Here is a 21,021-nt window from a genome sequence, read left to right on the forward strand (position 1 = left end):
CGTCCGAGAAGAATTAATACGAGGCGACTGAAATCGGGAGGTAGCGATTTTTTCGACTTTTGATTCCTCCCTTGTGTATTTTATAGTATAGAGGTGGTATATATAAAAGATTGAAAAAACTTCGTGACGAGCCCCTGTGGTCTGCCTGCATATGAGTTATCGCGGGAGATAACTCGAACGGGATTTCGGAAACGAATAAAATGTTTGCAAGGGCTTACAAAAAAGATGCACATCAACCTGTAGCGCTTCAAATTATTAATGATAATTATTCTAATCATATCTAAATTACAAAATCTGATCTGATCTATTGAAATTCGGTATATTGCTCTATGTAAAATCAAACACCATCCTGACGGTTCTCAGTACCAAAAATTTACGCAATATGTGACGTCAGCGGGAACGAGACTCGAGTAAAAAGTGAATGACAGAGGTAAGAAACATAGGCCCAAATGACATATTTATGTATTATCGGAAGATCTCTGCTTCCCGTTTTGATAAATAAAAACCATCATTCGAAATTTTTGCAAATTATTATAAAGAATTCGTTACAATTATTTATAACTGCAGTGTATTGTGATGATGAACATAGCAAACTTTGCTTATATCCTTAGCGTAATGTTATGGGCTTATGCAATAAAATGTCTGATATCTTTTCCATTGAAGCATGACAAAAACATCCCTACACGAATATGGAGTTGGTACTATTTGGATGGAGGTGTGAACATGCATGATGACATGCCTGTTGGCTGTATAAAAGGTGAGGATAAATCAAAGTACTAAATATACTGAGATTCTATACTCGAGCCAATCCTGAAAATTGTTCATTACATATGCTTGTTTTCTTCCAAAAGTCAAAAGAAGAGAAGAAAAGATCCTTCCATATTTTTCCAGAGTGTCTTTCCGCCATTAATAGCAGGTTCATAATTGAGTAAGCACAACAACTTACATGTAGTTTTGTTAAGAATTTGTGTAGGAGATGTGAAAAATATTAAATAAGAAATCCATTAATGAATATCAAGATTACAATAGCTGTATTACTTAATTGTATCTACCGTAGATATTTATAAGATCAAACAGGAATGAAATCATTTAATAATTATACAACAATAATATTTGCAGAGAACTTTAAGTTTGCACATGCAGATTTGCAAAGACTCTTTGGAAAAGATTTTAACAGCATGACAACCAACAACATTCCGGAAGAATTCATGGATACAGTGGTAAGTAATACTTCTTCTATTTAAGAATTGTATAATAATTTGGATCAATTAATGTTTAACATTGAAGCTCATTTAAGTGATTCAAACAACCGGCTTGAGCGAAAAATTCATGTGTTGATCACTGTTGTCTGTCTTAATTCTGTCCCAGGACAGTCTCCATCCCTCTGTAAACTTTTGACATTTTCTCCTTCTCCAGAACAGTTGAGCCAATTTTAATCGAACTTGACACAAAACAATATTAGTTGGAAGGGAATTCCAGTTTGTTAATTAAACAATGAAAAGTCACACCTTCTTTTAGTGAAATTAGAATGATAAAAAATGTGTTATTTTTTAAAAGAATCTTAAAAGCCTTTGGTCCAAATAGCTGAAACTTGTATGCAAGCATTTTGAGGTATTGTAGATTCAAATTTGTTCATATACATGTAATGGTTCCTAGGGTTGGGCCACAATAGAAATTGTTTTTGACATTTAGAAATATTTTCCTAAAAAATTGAAACAACAAAAGGGGCTTGATGATTATGTGAGGAAAATTTGAAAATCCTCTTTACAAAATGAACAGTACTCTTTAAAGTTGTCCAAATGTTTTGTATTTGGCAGCATAAAGTAGATTTGATAAGTTATGGCTATTGATGCTCAGGTGAGAGATTTGGTTTATGTAATAAACTCACAAACTGAAAGCATAAAATAACAACAAGGACATGGATCAGAGTGATATTTTAAAGTGAGAATGGTAGTATTCGGATATGACAATCAGAAATTTATTGTATCTGATCAAATCTGCTTTAACGAGCATTTATCATGTTATCAACTGCATGTCATATATCAATGAATTTAGTTTTTATCTGCCAATATTAATAATTCACATTCAAAATAGATACCGGTATGCCATTCAGTAATAGGTAAATTTCAAGAACACTGCATTATGTATATTTTCTTGTAGATTGATGAAGAAACAAGCCTTTTCGAGAAGTGGAAGAAGAAGAAATTTGAATTATGTTCTTATCTAAATAAAGAAGATTTTCCTAAGAAGATTATTGTCATTGTTTTCTGTTAATGTTAATTCTGTATAAAGCAAATTAATTAGGATTTCAGTTTTCTTTTCAAAATATAACAGATTATATTCTCAAATTTAGATAAAAAGAGATCAAGATTTCAAGATTATTGAATTAAGCTGCATAGTATTTTGTATGAAAATTGCATGATATTTGCATGATATTCGCATGAAACAACAGTGAAACATAAGATGTACATTTTCGCATGAATATCGTGCGAAATTTTTATCATATGATATTCGCATGAAAATTATGTCAAAATCGCATGAGGTTTTTGCATGAAATTCATGCGTGTTACTTTTCGTCTCTTACTCATGCGAAGAATTCGCATGAACTTCATGCGAATTTCATATGAGATTCATGCGAGCCACTTTTGCCTGTGTAGATGAATTGATTACTAGATTTTATGTTTACATATACGAATGTGCAGGTTCATTTGGCTAATTGTCTTGGACACTACCACGTTAGATAAAAAAGTCTTACTGGTCAAACAGCGTGAAAAGGGGAACAACTCAATTTCTTTTTTTCAACAGTTTAAACAAATAGGAGTTATTCCCCTTTTCACATGTTTTTTAAAGCAAGTTTTTATTTAATGTTAAATTTATTCATCTTCCTAAATCATTGCACTGAAGTTTGATTTAGCTACCAATGCACAGAGGAACAAATTTAAGCCATTACCTAGTCAGAATATAAGTAAAATGTAAAGTATCCTAAAGAAACTGATCCAATACTAATGTAAAATTCTTTGAATAAATGCATGTACCTGAAATGATTGATTAAGACACTGCCAGACAGACACAAACACAAGTCATGATGATGATTGGTCAGAGTCAATTTCTCTCCCAAGATATCCCTACTTAATTTCTTTCTTATCAACAACTTTAAACAAAACTGATTATGACAATGTCGTGTTTTAGTGTCCAATAACTATCTGGCCCCGGCATCCCAACCGGTGTCGGGTCTGACCGTCAAGTTTTCACAATTTTCACCCATAATTGTTTTAAGTAGCGGAATACATGTAGCTCAATCCCTAACTTATGGTTTCTGCCATCAGCATTTGTTTGTTTGTTTTCTTTTTTTACATGTGTGTTATCCTGCTTGTCTTTTGGTTTTTTAAGGCGTCGAGCTAATGCTCGGCAGCCTTCTAGCGATTGTCTGGATTGGCAATCTTCCAAAAATTCATGCTCTGCACCGCCTTTTAAATGCGCATAAGAAATAAGTTCCTTAAAGTATTAAACGTATTACAAGATTTTTTTCCATTTATTCAACTAAATTGTGTACAAAAAACCCAACTTTGCCTCCCTGGTTATTGACAACTCACATTTTAATTGGAGACCATGCCCGATAGAAATAAAATTTGATAAGTAAATTTATTTGTTATCGGGCACGGTCTCCAAAATAAATGTAAGCGATAAAGGTATCTATCAATTTTGTTGCAAAAAATAAAAACGATAATGCAGTTGATTCGGTCGAGCATTTTAGATAGCACGTGTTGTGGATTTGTTTGTAAACAACCATACCATAGGAAATCTTGTTTCATTATTGAAATAAATAAATGTATGTTTTATTATTATAATTAGGGACACACTGTTAATGCATTCAAATTATGAACATGTGAAAGTTGTTCAAAGACTGAAGCAGAAAGAAAAAAATTATTTTTGAACTTTGAAATTTCTTCGATTTTTTGCAACTATGATGAGTTATTGTATTATAAAAGCACCACTACCTATTTTATTAGAAAATATACTGATTTTTGTTTTTAAAGCAGCAGAAAACAGAATTCATATACTTTTCTATTCTAAGTCTAACATTTGATATGACTATTAGTACAGAAATTCAAATCATTAATATCATTCTATATATAAGAAAAAAAATGTCAGCTCGACGCCTTTGTGGCCGTTCCGGCCTTTGATGTTAATACATGTACCATTGTGTAGAATTGTGTGGTCTCTTTTTAGATCTATACAGTATGGTTTTCAAAGATACAGTAGACAAGAGAAAGAAAAGAGGAATTGTATATGGTATAGTATTCATGAATATTATAAACTGTTCATAAGGCAGCTAACCTGTTCCTTTCTTTGTTACTCAGGTGACCTATTGTTATCGTAAGTTCGTTGTTGTGTGTCATTCATAGACATTATATTAAACAGCTCTTAAGTGGGTATAGGGTCTGTAAGTCTCGTCAGCTGACCAACGAGATTTGACGAGATTATTAACTTCCGGGTACCTCGAGCGATATGGCGTTATCGATATTGTATTGGGCAAACTATGTTGAGGGTTTAACAAAGATTAAAAGGAAAAGTGAAGCTGCAGTTGAGTCTCAGAGGGTTCTCCGTTTCGCGTTTGACGAGTTGCGTGTCATTACTGCCAATGTTCAAGCATCAATGAGGGACACATCATACAAAGTTCAGGTGCGTTGTTGATTTGTTACTCACGTATAGGCTTATTCTCTTTTGAGAAGTGGACAGGCATAGCCTACATCTTAAAAGAGAATTAGTATAGGCTTTAACATATCTTTTACTCTTTTGATAAAAAAAATCATTAACATTTCGAAAGATTGCTCCTTAAATGATGTAATCATACTTGAAAACAAAACAAACCATTTTTCTAACGTTATCGTAAATGCATAAACAAATCTGCAAGCAAGCACAGACATACCTATATATCTGATTATTGGATAATTCTATTGTAGCACACGTGTATGATTAGATTGTGTGTATGAATTACAACAGATTGAGAAAGATTAAATTTTTCGTCTGTTGACAAGTGTAGGTACATGTACATGTATTGTATCTCTTTTTAATGTTATAATGCATTGCAATAGATATTCCTTGAATCTGAAGATAACGGTGTGGTGGAGTCATCATCATGCGAGTGTCCTATGGGGAGGTATAAGTGTCATCATGTGGCAGCAACTCTCCTTTATGGGCAAGTGTTCTGGTATATCAATATATTATTGTAAAATGTGGTTAATGTTTGAAAATCATTGGACAATCTGTTCACTTTTGATGTGTATTAGATGTCAACTCAAGTTAGTAAATAATGAGTGAAAATTCTTCAGATATCATTATAAAATGCAACATGCATTTCTCATAATTGCTGTATATTCAGTTGTTTTTCCATCAAATATTTTTTACCATAATTCTTTATAAATTGCAGATATAAGAAGGCAAGCAAAACCGACATAAAATGCAGTTGGTTAAAACATCCAAAGTCAGCACAGCCAAAGGTGACAACAACCATGGAGGAATTATTTCCACCAAAACAACCAGGATACAGGTACATGTAGTTTTTTTTTAATTTTCAAAGCAATGTTTCAACAAAAAATACTTGATTTAAGTAAAAATTGTGGATATTTATATATCTAATATCACACACACACTTATAGAGCCTTAAAACGTGTGGTGACGGATGAAGACCGATTATATTTTTATAATCAACTTAGCCAATTAGGCAGATTTACAGGTTCTCCCAGTTCATGTTCGATTTCTTCCCTTTTAATATGTTCTCACGTTGGATGTATTCATTGTCTTTTTTTTTTAAACTTGATTTGTTGGGGGGGGGGGTGTTGACTTTTTTTTTTCAGATTTATCATTATAAGATACTTTTTTGTGTATCTGGAATTTTGATATTAAATGTACTTTGATATTAGTGTTATTTTTTGGTTGTATTAAGCCATGGCTGTTATAACAATTTACTAAAAATGAATCAGACAAGCATATTTGTATTGACACAAATGCTTGCAGTATATGTAATTTCAATATTTGTAATGTCAAATGTCAACGAACAAAAACCGAAGGTTCTTATTTAACAATATTCTCATAAGTTAATGCCAAGCAGAAACATGCACTTTGTGAAGTTTATTTCAGACCAAAATATTTCTGATTTAATTTATTTGTACAGCAATGCACTGGATTCTGTCAAAAGAACCCACAACTGAAGATAGTCCTGTTGTCTTGATACAAGAACTATTTCAAAGTAAAGATTTCTTGGATGCTGAATGCAAGGAATCCTTTTTAAGGCATGTTTAAACCTAATATTTTGACAGCACTTTTATATTGCACTGTATCAATAATATTCTAATCAAGCCCATGATACATATATCAGCTTTTTCCCTTAAATATATCTTCTAACAGAATCACTATCTAATTAAAAACAATGATTATAGGGAGAAGCTTTCAATGTCCCCAGAGCAAATTATCCAGACTGCATGGACCACAATAGGGCAGAGGGAAAATACCTTGTGTGCCAAAGTTCGCAAGCTGCGTTTCACAGCATCCAATTTTGGACAAATTGTTACAGCTGTTCGAAAAAACAGGTATGATTTTCAAAAAACCTCATTAGTAAAGATGCATTATTAAATATTTAAAGATACTTAGTTTAAAGATATCAGTTTTTCTGAATTTTTAAAATCACACACTATTGAGAATATGATGTAAATTCTTCAACAGTAGCCCTGAACATATTTGAAAAAGCCATATATCTTACTTCGATGATTTCTTCATTTTAATGATCTACTTGAAAAAAATAAAAATAAAATTGACACAATATTGTGCTATTCAATAAATGATAAAACTACAGTAGCTTTATTTTATTTTAGGGTATGTTTTTTAAAATAACAAGATTTAGATCATTTCAAAATCCTTTCAAAATATTTTAGGTTAAACATGTCCTTGAAAAAAAGACTACTGAGTGCATACAACTTGGAAAAAAGAGCACCAATCCAATGGGGACTTGCCCATGAGAAGACTGCAATACAAGAATACTGCAAGGTCTTTGAAGTGAATGTTTTAGAGACAGGTAAGTTTTTTTTAAGGATTTAATAGTTTATTGAGTTTGTTTGAAATTGTCATTATATTTGTGCAATTATAAATTGTTAAAAAATATGTTAAAACATTATTTACCATTAATTCTAGATAACCTAATTATTGACAACAATCCCCGCCTTTATATGTTTAAGACACATCATCTGAAAGTACTAAAAACTAAATACAGCACTGCATGCATTGTTCCCAAACACACACAATTCCTTTAATAATTTGAATAACCATTATTAAATATTGTTGTAGGAATTTGGCTTCATGAGTCTGGGCTACTTGGAGCCTCTCCAGATGGCTTTGTTCAAGGAAATCCAAAGAACATCACTGAACGAGTCCATCAACAAGAAAAGAACTCAACATTGCTGTCACCTGACATTGTTGAGGTGAAATGTCCATTTTCCGCCAGATCAATGACAATCAAAGAAGCTTGTTCAAATGTGAAGGATTTCTTTCTTGGTAAGCTAGCTAAAAAACCTATAAATTTATATTGTATGGGGATTTAATCTTGAATTGAGCACATTTATTAATAAATATATTGTAATACAAATGTACTTATATGAAAATATACATGTATGTGTCCTATTTGAGCTTTATTGAAGATTCATTGATGAAATATTATCAAAAATGATCATGGTAACATTTCAGTAACTTGCACTTCATTCTGAATATTGAAGTACATTTATGACTAAACCTCTTATTTACATGCTGTCACTGCTATTCTACATGTAACTAATATATGAAATGACACTTCCCATTTCTAGATTGTAATCCAAGTGATAATTCACTTCACCTCAGAACACAACATGATTATTGGCACCAGATCCAAGGACAGTTGTACCTGACAGGAACACAGTGCTGTGACTTAGTAGTGTGGACTCAGGCAGACATTCAAGTTGTTCGTATCGAGAAAGATGCATCATGGTCATCAAACATCTTGAACATGATCGAGTTTTATTATAAAGTGTTTCTGCCAAGTTTATGATTCATTTTGTCTGTTATTCTTTGTCTGCATGTCTGTGGTATAATAAATAAATAAATTAAATGAGAAAATGGTTCAGTAACTTTTGTTAATCAAACCACAAGCCACGATACAGAGTTTGCATAGTTTTTTCTTATGATGTACATACTTGCTTTTGTTTGCGACGATGCCATACCAATAGAATTAATTAAACAAAGAATCTTAACTTTATAATCTCACATGTACATATGCACAGAAAATATAGTACACTGTGTTAACTAGAGGGTTGCAAATTCTAGATATGCATTTATTAACATAAGCATTGACCTACTGAATAGGTTCTTCAATGTCATACTTTTCTGCAATCTCTTTCAAAAGGGGAGCCTGTAAATTAACAAGGGCCACACAAAGTTGAAATATTTTAGTGGATAGGTGTCTATACTGTGACGGAATATGGCTCAGAATTTCAAAGTTCTTTATTCTCTCATTTGCCCGCTCCACATGGATTCTGCTTCTGCCTATTTTATAGCACAGTTGAGCTTCTTCCTTGGTGAAATGTGATTTGCTAGTGAGGAAAGGCGGGATATTTAGGGTAACACCATTTGGAAGTTTGTCAAAAATGTTGAATCCTTTGTCAGCCAGGATCATATCACCAGCTTGCAGCTTCCCTAATATGCCACAATGGTCCACTATTGCGGAGTCTGAGGTTGATCCAGGATAAAGATCGGAACAGAACACAAGAGCAGCATTAGGTGCAACACAAGTTAAAGCCTTTACTGTGTGGCGACTCTTGTAATTACTGTATGCCAGTGACTGGCTATTCATATCTGTTGGGATGTCTTGTGTCACTTCTGTGGCATCCATTGCAATTCTAGCCGATGAAAATTCTTCAAATGACTTTGGCATGGATCCTTGGCATTTCAGTTGACTTGGTATTCCGACAGCTTTCATGACCCCTTCAAACAAAATTTCATGCAGGGCATGCACAAATGTGTTGATAATATTGGACACAGTAGCACGACTAGTGTTGAACCTCTCTGCTAAATCAAGGTCCCTGCAGTTGAGTCGTAACTTCATTAATGTCATCAACAACTGATCGCTGACACTGAAGTTCACCACAGTCCAACCACCATAATAATTGAACGGGCCCATTCTCTCCACGAGGTTCTCCAAAATGTAAAAGGTATCTGCAGAAAATGATGTATACAGCAGCATCTGTACAAAAAGAAACCAACAACAATCACATTTATGTTATTAAAATACTGTTGAATAAAGTTTTCAAATATGCAAGCCAATAAGGAAATCTTTATACATGTACTGCAAAAATCTATAGTTTTCATTGTAACATACCTTTTCAGGGTCATTAATTATGTTCCCAATTGTCATGGACGGTTTTTTAAGCTTGAGCATGTTAATTTCTTGCTGCAACTTTACTAATTCCTCTTCCATATGTTTAAGGGATGCTGGAAGAATAACAACTGTTTACAATATATAAAGTCCCTAGTATACATGTTTATAAATATACAAACACATAGAAACACTTTGCTTGGAAGCATAAAAACACCGATAAAGGAGTATCACATTTTCTGTTTAATGTAAAAGTACTTAACGTATATATGTACATTGTACATGCATTTGTATCTGGTTGTTGATAACACATTTTACACCATGTCGGTACCTTTATTATGTTGAGGACTTGAAGTTGCATACTCGTGATCATGAAGTACAGTTATGCTGTCTGGTACAGTAATATTGGAATTGGCCTCAACTTCAGCCTCAGCTCCCACATCTATGTTTGAAGCAGATATTTCCTCTACAGCAGGTTTCATAATTTTGCGTCTATGAAGAAATAAGAGACTAGCATATTACATAATCTGCCTTTTCACTTGATGCTGCTGTAGTATTGCATTTTCTTCTTGTGAATTTTCAGTGAAATATTTTTTTAATGCACGCACCAGTATGTAAAATGAATGTTCAATCAGATCATTATAAAGATACAACATTCATGTGCATATTTATTGTAGATGGATAACCTGCATGTACTTAAATCTGACATTATATCTTCACATTTATCTTTTGCATTACAGTTTACATGTAAACATGTTTTATAAATACATATAATATGATAACACAATCTGTCTCCTAAATGTAATCATACATGTATGTCGTATAACTGGTAATGAAATATTTGTATTTTGTGGAACTGCGGATTTTCTGATACCTTTTTGGTATGGCTACATCTGGAAAACATCCCAAGTTTTTACTATAACTGAATATAGTTGGTCCATTCTCTTTCTTGCCATCGAGAAAATGGCAGCTGCAAATCCTGTCATTTGGATTATAATCTCTGTCTGCTCTCCTAAAATTACGTGTTTTAACGATAAGTAAAATGTTTAGGCTCAAGTATTCTTAATTGTGCATTAAACTCAAATGAAATCTTTAATCAATCATTTATTGAAACCTTTTAATCAATTTAATAGGGTTATTTTGTTCGGTAGTTTTGACATGTTCACGTCTGCAACTCTCTTTGACTTTTCAGATATATATTTTGTTATGATTACTTACCTACATCGTTCAACCCATCGTTTCCTTTCCCTGACGTCGGTCGGAAATCGGTATAAATTGCACTGCAACTTTTTACCGGTCTTGTGTGTGCAACCGATGGCAAAACAATAAACCATATTATTTCTCTATTTGTTTACCGAGTAGAGGTACCCGGAAGTGGTAAAGCGAAAGTGAAACCAAACGAGACTTACAGACCCTATGGGGGCAGTAGTCATTGTGTAAGCCCTATGGTAAGAACTAGTTGTTACTTGAGAGCATAGCAATTTCTTACCAAGAGATTAACAAAATAAGAACCACGCTCATTCCCATTTAGGGATTGTTTTTTCAAACAAGGGAAAAAAATCCATGTGGTTATGTGGAATACTGTCAAACTATCTGCCCAGGGGGACAGTCAAATAATCAGCCAGGTTATGTAGAATAGCAAAGCATGGGCCATAAGCCAGTAGTCAAACGACCTCATATAACACTTTTTGTGTTCCTGTTCTGCACACATTTGATAACTAGACGTGAATTGTGGTTTGATAACAATTATAGTCTGTTCTCTACCTGGAGCTGAGACACAACTGCGTCGGACCTGTAAATTTTAATGCTTTGTATAGATACTGTAACTTACCAATGCAGTAGTAATGGGCCAATTCATTTAAAAAAAACAGGATCAACCAAAAGGCAAAATTGTAGTCAGACATCTTCTCTTAAATTAAAATCAAGTTCTAGTTTAGAGACAGTCTGAAAGAGAGAAAGAATGACAGATGGAAAGCAGAGGGAGATAGAGATAATACACAGTACATGTTAAACAGAGAGAGCAAGAGAGAGAGAGAGAGAGAGAGAGAGAGAGAGAGTACATTTATGTTAAGGAGAGAAAGTCAGAGAAAGGTAGTACATACTGAGGAGAGAAAATTTGAGAGAAACAGAGAGAGATAGTACTAGTAAGCTGCATGTTCAGGAGAGAAGGTCTTACAGAGAGAGATAGAGAGTACATGTTAAGGACAATCTGAGAGAGAGAGAAACGAGAGAGAGAGAGAGAAAGAGACCATTGTAGGAGAAAAGACTGAGATAGTACTTGTTGAGGAGAGAATGTCAGAGAGTGAGAGAGAGAGAGAGAGGGGGGGTTGTCAAAAAGTTCGTTGTCACATGTAATTTTTTTCAAATTATGGTGCCATTATCAAGAAAGTATTATAATATCTTAATATAGTGTAAAATAATGTATTTGTATAAAAATAAGAGCAATGTGCGTTTTTGTATTGAAGTTGTCATTATATATTCATTGCCTATACAGGCTACATGGCCCAGTCTGACGACAAGTTATAATGACGTTTCTATAACATCGTAGTCCTGGGTTTATCTGAGAGTAATATGCCACTTTCACCGTTTGGTCAGAGGGTAAAACGCATACTCCATCAAAATATCGCTTGTGCCACTTGTAAATAAGTAAATTCAAACTATGTCGATGTTTTTCCTGTTTCCTCCACCATTTATTATCCCCGCTTCGAAGAAGGGAGGGCATATTGCTTTGCTGCTGTCAATCGGTCGGTCGGTCCACCAACAGTTTCCGTTCCTTTTCTTCGCAGAGAATGAACATATTGAAATGAAATTTGGTGTGTGTGTATATATATATATATATATATATATATATATATATATATATATATATATATATATATATATATATATAATAAAAAACTTTTAAAACACTGTTTCAAAATATTTCGACCGTGTTACCGGTCTTCATCAGTTGGTGTTTATTGTCTATAGCAACACAACGTAGAACATATACTATGACGTCACAATGTGAATACAGTCTGGCAAGTGACGTCATACAACAATATTGCGCCAAAAACATATGAAATAAAGGTGAGAGTCTATAGAAAGCACAGTGATAGCCGCAATTAGTACATAAACAAGTAATATATGAAAAATGTATAGATAACGGGACATAAAATAAAGGAAAAGTCTATACAAACTAGTATTCTCTTTTGTTGATACACAAAAGGCATATAAGTATTTAATTTTTTCTTCCACAAATTTTCTCTGAATTTTCTGTAAGTTTCATCTTTGTACAATTTTTCGATACCTATTACAGAATAATCCTCAACTGTATGTTTGTCAGTATAAAAATGCATTGCTACAGGGTCGTTAGTTTCTCTCCTGATCAGTGACAAATTTAAAACATGTCTTTGATATAAAGTCACCCCTGTTTCCCCAACATATACAATTTTGTTACACTTTTTACAAAACACCCCATAAACAGCATTACTTGACTTGCAATCGATATGATCTTTAACTTGATACGTTTTGCCCTTAGAATCTTGAAATTGGCCAGAACAAATAATATATTTACACATAACAAATTTTTTTGCACCACACGGCTCGCATAAGTGTTGTTTTTTAAAAAAGAGGTTATTATGTTTCTTATGGACCAATATATCTTTCAAGTTTTTGTCTCTCCTGAATGCCACTATAGGTGTGTCATGAAACGCAAGTTTTAGGCGGTTGGAATTTTCGAGAATTTTTTGACGTTTCTTTAATATTTGATGAATATTTGGTAGTCCTCTAGAATAGTTTAACACAAACGGAAAACGGTTACACTTTTTGTTATTTTTTCTGTAGTTCAATAAATCCGAGCGGTTGAACTTATCCACCTTCCCCAGCTGATCCTCGACCTCCTTGTTGGAATATCCACATTTGAGTAAATTAGTTTTAATTTTCTCCCGTTGTTTGAAATATCCCTCATCTGTTGAGCAGATTCGGCGCACACGGATACCCAGTCCAAATGGTATAGATTTTTTTGTAGATTCAGGTGGCTTAATTCAACCGCTCGGATTTATTGAACTACAGAAAAATAACAAAAAGTGTAACCGTGCCTACTTTCCACGACCCTTTGATACATTAGAATTTTAGTTTGTTTCTATTGAAAACATTCAAAACCACTTTAGTTTGATTTGATATTTTATGACAAAGATTTTGATATACAATATGTATATATAAATCCATTTAAAATGACAATAGCGCTATTGTCCACGAACTTTTTGGACAACCCTCGTACATGTTTGACATAGGAAGTTCAATAGATGGAGTATGAGACGTGTTGATCAGAGAAAGAAAGGGTGAGTAAAAGTATGTTTGAAAGAGGAAAAAAGAGAAAGAGAGATACAAATACAGAAAAAAAGAAGAGAGAGAGGTAGAGAGGAAGGCTACATGTTAAGAAAAGAAGACAGGGAAAAGATTCAAATTTAACTAGATGCTATCATTAGACAGTAATACCCGCACCACGTGTTTGCCCCTAAATAACACTGTTTTGTACCAGTTTAATTAAAAATGAAGGCTCTATGCAAGCTCCGGTAATACAATTAAAATTTATAATTTTCATAACTGAAGGATGAGATCCCTTCCCATATGATAATACACATCGTGACATGAGCAGCACTTTATGTGCAATTTGGGGTAGAACTGTTTGCAGTGAATTTTCAGTTAATCAATAATCTTAACATTTTATGTCATAGAAAGTATAATGGTCTACATAATTATTACAAACAAAATTAAAAATTAAATTATGCCCCCTCCCCGTGGCGGTTGCCGGTTTTAGATTTGCTTCTGTGTGCCTACATGAACATCATCGTGTGCACAGATTTAGAGAAGGGGTGGGAGTGAGGGGTCCAGAACCCCCCCCCCCCCCCCACCCCATGAAAATTCATTTATATCAATTGTAAAATTACCAAAAATACACCTTGGACCCCTATGCTCTTACAGACATGTAAACGCTCAAACCCATTGGGCTTCAATGTTAGGTAACATTATTTGGGGGGTAAATATTTAATCAATATTTAATATACTTTATTGTTATAATATACTAGTATATAATATACTATATATATATAAAAATACTAGTTTCACAAATTACTAGTTTCACAAATTACCGGGTATTTTAATGTTTACTGTATTTTAATTTTTAATGTCGTCAGTCCTACGGGTTTTTTTCTTCCATCTCAATGATACCGTATCGTCTGTATGATAAAAGATCGTCTAGAACACCGAAAATTCAATTTTGATGTAAGTATATACATGTACATCATATTTGAAATATAAAAATACTCAAAACACGCATAAAACGCTTTCACTAACTGCGTACGTTACGCTGATATGCCAGCAATACCATACAAGAAAAATAAGTAAAAAGTTATAGCTAATTTGCTCGTTTAATCATGTTAATGTTTCACAATTCGTATACATTTGATTTTTCCATTTCCGTACTCAACTAAAGCCAAAGAAATACAATGCTATAATTGATAGACATATTCATATAAATATTAATAAGATAACAACGTGTTGATAATCATTTATTAGATATAAATAAAAGATACAAAGCAAATCGTTTCTGGCCAGTCTATACCCTTTTTAAGCGATAAACGTGATGATATTTTCCATTCCGTTCCGCTTTCCGTTCCGTTTTCCGTTCCGCGTTTTAGCAACACCCATACATGCATGTCTGTGTTTTCCGTATGCAGAAAAGGATTAATTAGTTAAGATCAGCTAAAAGAATTCATTATTGTGTTTTGATTGGATTATCATTATGATGTTGACCAATTTAGGTAAGCATAATACATGTAGTAGCAGTAGCACAATATAATGAGATGCCAGCATACATATATAAGTTCTACTTTCACTTTCTAAATGTGATCTCCCTTGACAGCATACTGTATCATCATCTTTTAATATTTAGATAAGCTTATCATCGTTACCTATCCTATCGCATTAGTAAATGTTCTGTCATTTTAGTTGCAAAAGTTATTTTTTTCATTTGTCAGACTGCATGCAGTATTAAATTGACCCCATATTGACCCTGTATAAACAATTTCTTATTAAATTTGTGTATTACATGTAAGTAGGTGTAGACACTTATCATTTTTATATGAGTTATAATAGGAAGCATTGGCGGATCCAGAGGGGGGGTTCCGGGGGTCGGAACCCCCCCTTTCTCTGGGACATATGAATTTTTTTGAAAGCGTTTAATGCCTATTTAAAGACAATTTTTCCCATTTATAATAGAAATACTGTAATTATCTCAAATAAATGCTTTTAAAATTGCTTATTTAAATAATTTCGTACTACGTCCCATAATTTTGTTCTTATATTAAAAAAAACCCTATCGATTTTTTATCGAAATAAAGTACATTGTACTCCCCTTTAGCATCCGGTGTTTACTACACTGAGTAAACATGTGGAAAATTAAAGAAAAAATACATAAAACTAAGCAGTATTATAGATTTATAATAACATTTACAATGTATTTTCTACTCTATTTCTTTTTTTTTTAAAATCGAATAATATATAGTTCGTACAGTTTTGAACTGACATTAGTCATCGAGTAAAACGACTTAACGGTTCAAATACAAGTACACGCATTCGTTTTACTTTAAAATGCCGCTTTCAAATGTATTGTTTAGTTAATTAACCTAAATAATTATAATAGATGAGTTTTACTTCGTTTCATACGAAAAATACAAAGAAAACTACATGACCCGCTTATGCGGGTTATGCTATTTTTCTGGAATGCTAGCTACCTTCATACCCACTTTTAAACACAAAAGAAAGCTTTTTTTGTTTTGTTTCCAAGAATCGGAAATTCTGTTACAAACATACCTTGTAAATGGTTTATATGTAAACCATTATGAAAATGCACAACTTTTCAATTTTTTTTAAAAAATGCTCGCGTCTGTACCAGTCCGGATGATGTAGCGCACCCATTACAGAGGTCACATCAAGTTCCCTGGGACGACAATTGCTTTTACCATTGTATTACACACGTACCATCTTTTCAGCAGATAAATTATCCCCATTCTTTTGTCATATCATGTCATTTAGACCTTTATTTAAGAAGGCAATCAATAGAAATCAAAATCGATAAATAGTTCAGAATTTAAAAACATCAAAGACATAAAAAAATTTACCAAAATATCCATTTATTAATAGTTTGTTATAATTAGTCTGAGTTGTGTTTTGTTTCTTAGTGTTTCTTTTCTATCAAGCATAGACGCACTGAATTTATCATTGCTGGAAAGTTAGGTTTCTTAAGGCTACCCTTAGCAAAAACAAATGCTATATTTGCATTGAAATTTGATTTTATTTGTCTTGAAAATGCATTTAACATTGAAAGAGCATTTATTTTTGATTGAAAACATTTCAACAGGCTAAAAACCATTTATTTAGAAGCGATTGAATTAGTATTGTTTTGAGAAATACAGATTCAATGCATTTATTTTGCATTTATTCTGGATTGATATGATGTCATACAAATAAAATTCCAAACATCAAGTGCTCCCTTTGAGAAATTGTTGATTGAAATTGTAGTTCTTTTCTGGAGCATTTATTTGAAAATAAATGGTAATTAAGATTGCTGCATGTAGAAATGTTAGTATTATTTATCATTGACCATTCGTGTAACTGGTCATTAGTGTTGGCTGTTCTCAGCAGGAGTTATGATGCTGATAAAAACCACGTGGTTACTTCTACGTCACATTCTCATCAAATTCAAACTTACAGGCTTTAGAGTAGCCATCTTTGATAAAAGTGATTTGCAATTTGTCATCCTTTCCTATGGACAAAACAGTACAATCATGCCATGGCAAAAAGTACTGTTGAGTTTTAAAATGATGGAGACAGGAGTGTTGTATAGTAATGTGGTAGACAAGTGATATTGGAGATTGCATGATGGCAGAATGATTCTGAAGAAGATGCCATAAGATGGATCTATTGTTTTCTCTGGAAGTAAGTTTTTATTATGTTTGTCAATTCATTCTTTGTAATTTTGTATATTCTATAATGTTTAACTGATATATCATACAATATTAAAAATACCCTTTAATAATTAAAAAAAAACCCAACTTGTATATGTAAAAAGATGCAAAGATAAATCAAAAAGTCAAAATCAGCACACATATATATAAGCACAGTAAATTGTTTTGTGCACGTGAGTCTGTTTATAGAAGATATTATTGATGGGGTAAACATATAGAATATGACATCGGACAGTTTTTTCTTAGTCAACATAATATAGGTCAACAAGCAAGTCAATGTATGATGGACTCAGCTGCTATCTATCTTCTCAAGTTTCACCTGGAAATAAGGGGGGGGGGGGTTATCTGCTGCTTAATCTGCTCAAGTGGGTGTTTATCATATATGCAATCTGCAAGTGCCTAGTTATAAACAAATAATACTAATCAAGATTATTTGAATTTAAAACAATCAGTGTTCTGTCATTGAACATTTGAATGAATGATTTTATTTTCAAAATCATTTACACACAAAACTTAATTCTTTTAAAATGTTTTAATATCTTTCAGAGTACATGAACACTAAATATGAAAAAATGCCGTTAGATCCAATTCCGCTGAAGACCTTCAACAAGGCAATACAAAGCAAAATCGGAAACCTGAGACATGAGACGAAAGGAAAAGCAACACTTGTTTAATGAAGTGCCTTAATTTGTGGATAAATGTGATAGATCTAATGTGGGACAAAATTTGGAGTCAAGTTTAAACATGCATATAGTTTGTTTTAATATTCACTGGATTTAAATTTAACGCTGGATTAAACAGAAAACTCTACAAAAGACATTCCAGATAAGTATATCTGTACAAAAGAATAAAGATAGATTTGATTATTTCACTATTTGCCAATTTGGGGCATGTACATTATGCAGTGAGACATGTTACTGATAAATATATATACACATGTATTAAATACTGTGGAAACCAAATGTATTCTCATATGTCAAGAAAAGGGTATTCTTTCTTTTTTAATGATTATATAATATTTGTAGGGCCAAGTTTGATTTTTGTTAGAAGAATTTTTATAAATTTTTTGGTCACTAGATTTTTTTATCTACTATTCATTATATTTTGTAGCCTCTTTAATGATTAGAGATTTGGAGTAAATATGCATTTAGTTTCTCTTATTTTGTGAGTTTTATTGCATCACATCAATGTTTTCATTTGTATTACTTTTTAATTTTTTTGTGATGTCAAATCAATCTTTTAATGACATCATATAAATGCTTTCTTTTATAACATATGTATTGATTGATTTTGCATTTTTCTGTGATGTCGTAAAAATCCTTTATCTCATTTGCATTTTCCGGCCAAATCCAGCCACGTTCAATCAAAAATAAATGCAAAATAAATCTAAAACCAATGTTAAATGCTTTTTCAATGGTTTTTTTCTTATGCACCTCAGTTAAGAGTTAAGTAGATTCCTCTACTAATCAAAATCCAATGGAAATTCAATGCTCAGAAAATAACTCAAAAATAAATGAAGATTCAATGGATTTGTTTTTGCTAAGGGTAGGTATAATGCAAATCTTCCTTACCTAAACCAAAAAGGCAAAACACTCAATAATGCAATGCACTCTAATGTTGATATAGATGTGAAATAGATAGTGATGAGATAAATGTTTATTAAATACAGTTGTATACGCACGGAAAACGTTCAAAAAGTCCTTGTTTATAGACAAATGATGAATTTTGCACCTATTGATTTTCATCAAATGGAACCCCCCCTTTTCCAAATTGCTGGATCCGCCTCTGGGAAGGAAGGAGTATTTCTTTCTTAATGTATTATAATGCATTAAAAACAATGTAGGTCATGACCTTACGGGACTGTTCTGACCCCACGAAACAGGAAAATACAAAATATCTTCTAATGTCATTATGATGCATCAAATGGTGTAAAGTACATTAATGACCCCCAGGTGTTGTCTTTAACCAACCCCCCCCCCCCCACCCCCCCCCCCCCCCCGCCTTTATGAAATAGGTATTGATATGATACACTGTATATTTTGTTAACTTCTGAGATCTGAGATCCTCATCCCTAAACCATATAGTTTATTTTTGCTCTTTGTGTCATTGCGCATAAAATTGTATGTAGATTATGCCCCCTTGGAGACACCCTGACATTTTAGAACTAGAAAAATAATGTATTTTATCTTATTCATTTGTTATACAATAGTGTTTGATCAATGTGGGTAAATCCTAGCCTAATGATGTCACTGCTTTGTTTAGGAGACTTTACAATTGCCCCAAATAGGCGAATACACATGGAAGTGATGTATATAACATTTTGTTTATAAATCTTAAAATTTGAATTAAGCAATTTCCAAAATGTAAATGTGAATCACGAGAGAAAAAGCAATCAAGAAATGATTTAAAATTTGCTACTGTACACATGTAAGAATGTATTAAGAAGACTGAATCTTTATAACCAGGTTAGATTGGGGGGTGGGTTGAATGTGGAGTATAAACATTTATAATTTGAATCGTTTATTGTTATTAATTTTATCTTGTCAATGAATACTACTTATTGATCCCAAGGTAGAAATATGACCTCTGATCATATCTCAATAGATGTCAATTATGCAAGGTGTAATATAATTTTTTTTTTAAGAATAACATTTTTTACCAGTTTATAAAAGTTTTTAGACACCCAAATTATATTTTGATTTTAATAGATCATTCGACAAGGGGGGGGGGGGGGGGAGAACAGTTTATATTTGAGTTTGTTTGGGAGTGGGGGTTCCAAGTCATATATTTGACAATTTTTTAATGTAATTTAAAATAAGACTAAGCCATACTACAATTTTTTAATGTAATTTAAAATAAGACTAAGCCATACTACAGTCATGAACATGAATAGTATAGAACAAAACACAAACTAATACATGTACATGTATATATACATAGGAAGTAATACAAAACATATGATTGATCTATATATGGGTTCTTAAATTGAATCATATATCATGTACATATTATATTATTGTTTCTTTGTTCAAGGCATTTAAGATGGTATGTAGGTCATGATCCCAAGTGCTCTTCCTGCAATTATTAAATATCATAAAATCCATTGAGATCCCCACCTTAATCCAAAGATATTATTCCTCCTTAGGTCATGCAGGCGCATCAGATCATTATGGCATGTAAGTCATGACCCTAAGGGGTCATCCTGACCCCTTTAGAATCAGAAATTGTCAATTATCATTAAATTATTGATGTTTGATGATCCTATCTCTAATCTTTATTATTAAGTCTCCCGAATGAAATTTTGGAGACTTATTGTTTTTGTACGGTTCTTAATACGGTACATGTATTATTATTCATTTTCTTTTTCTTCTTTCCTGCTCTGAACTTGTTTCTCAGAGATGGCTGAACAGAATTGTACAAAACTCTAGGATATGATAGGCCTGCATATCTAGTTGTGCACCCTGGTTTGATTTTTCTCATTTTGGGTTAGACAACCACTTTTCGGGGGAGGGGGGGAGGGGGGTGTCAAAAGGGTGGGGGGTCTAACATTGGACCTTGTAGGAAGAATCGTAGACTCTATTGTAAATTGTAACTTGAAAACGGACAAAGATAATA

At 32.8% G+C, this 21,021-nt stretch overlaps 3 protein-coding genes across 10 annotated transcripts in view; 2 read left to right on the forward strand and 1 right to left on the reverse strand.

Moving 5' to 3' along the window:
* LOC105326468 (uncharacterized) overlaps window positions 1-21,021 on the forward strand; it is a 149,211-nt gene that overhangs the window by 16,406 nt on the left and 111,784 nt on the right. Inside the window, exon 6 of one of the 6 annotated variants that reach the window (XM_066083137.1) lies at window positions 4,231-4,293. The exons of the other annotated variants lie outside the window; for them this stretch is intronic. The gene's annotated coding sequence lies outside the window, so the exon portion shown is untranslated. The remainder of the gene's footprint in view (window positions 1-4,230; window positions 4,294-21,021) is intronic. 6 annotated transcript variants of the gene reach the window in all.
* Window positions 4,669-9,003, forward strand: LOC136274986 (uncharacterized). Of its 3 annotated transcripts, XM_066083156.1 has the most exons (9): window positions 4,669-4,683; window positions 5,097-5,212; window positions 5,432-5,551; window positions 5,661-5,737; window positions 6,176-6,297; window positions 6,445-6,590; window positions 6,933-7,072; window positions 7,342-7,548; window positions 7,854-9,003. In XM_066083156.1, the coding sequence occupies exons 3-9, from the start codon at window positions 5,514-5,516 to the stop codon at window positions 8,072-8,074; spliced, it is 951 nt and encodes a 316-aa protein (XP_065939228.1). In that variant the 5' UTR covers window positions 4,669-4,683; window positions 5,097-5,212; window positions 5,432-5,513; the 3' UTR covers window positions 8,075-9,003. The 3 variants fall into 3 exon arrangements, with proteins under 3 accessions (XP_065939228.1, XP_065939227.1, XP_065939226.1); XM_066083155.1 differs by lacking the exon at window positions 4,669-4,683 and having other exon boundaries at window positions 4,693-5,212; XM_066083154.1 differs by lacking the exon at window positions 4,669-4,683 and having other exon boundaries at window positions 4,693-5,200.
* Window positions 8,135-10,783, reverse strand: LOC136274985 (uncharacterized). Its single transcript, XM_066083153.1, has 5 exons — window positions 10,616-10,783; window positions 10,272-10,409; window positions 9,729-9,889; window positions 9,401-9,513; window positions 8,135-9,265 (listed from the first exon to the last, which is right to left on the reverse strand). The coding sequence occupies exons 1-5, from the start codon at window positions 10,729-10,731 to the stop codon at window positions 8,378-8,380; spliced, it is 1,416 nt and encodes a 471-aa protein (XP_065939225.1). The 5' UTR covers window positions 10,732-10,783; the 3' UTR covers window positions 8,135-8,377.

Source organism: Magallana gigas, chromosome 4, assembly GCF_963853765.1.
Source record: "Magallana gigas chromosome 4, xbMagGiga1.1, whole genome shotgun sequence".
NCBI classification, from domain to species: domain Eukaryota; kingdom Metazoa; phylum Mollusca; class Bivalvia; order Ostreida; family Ostreidae; genus Magallana; species Magallana gigas.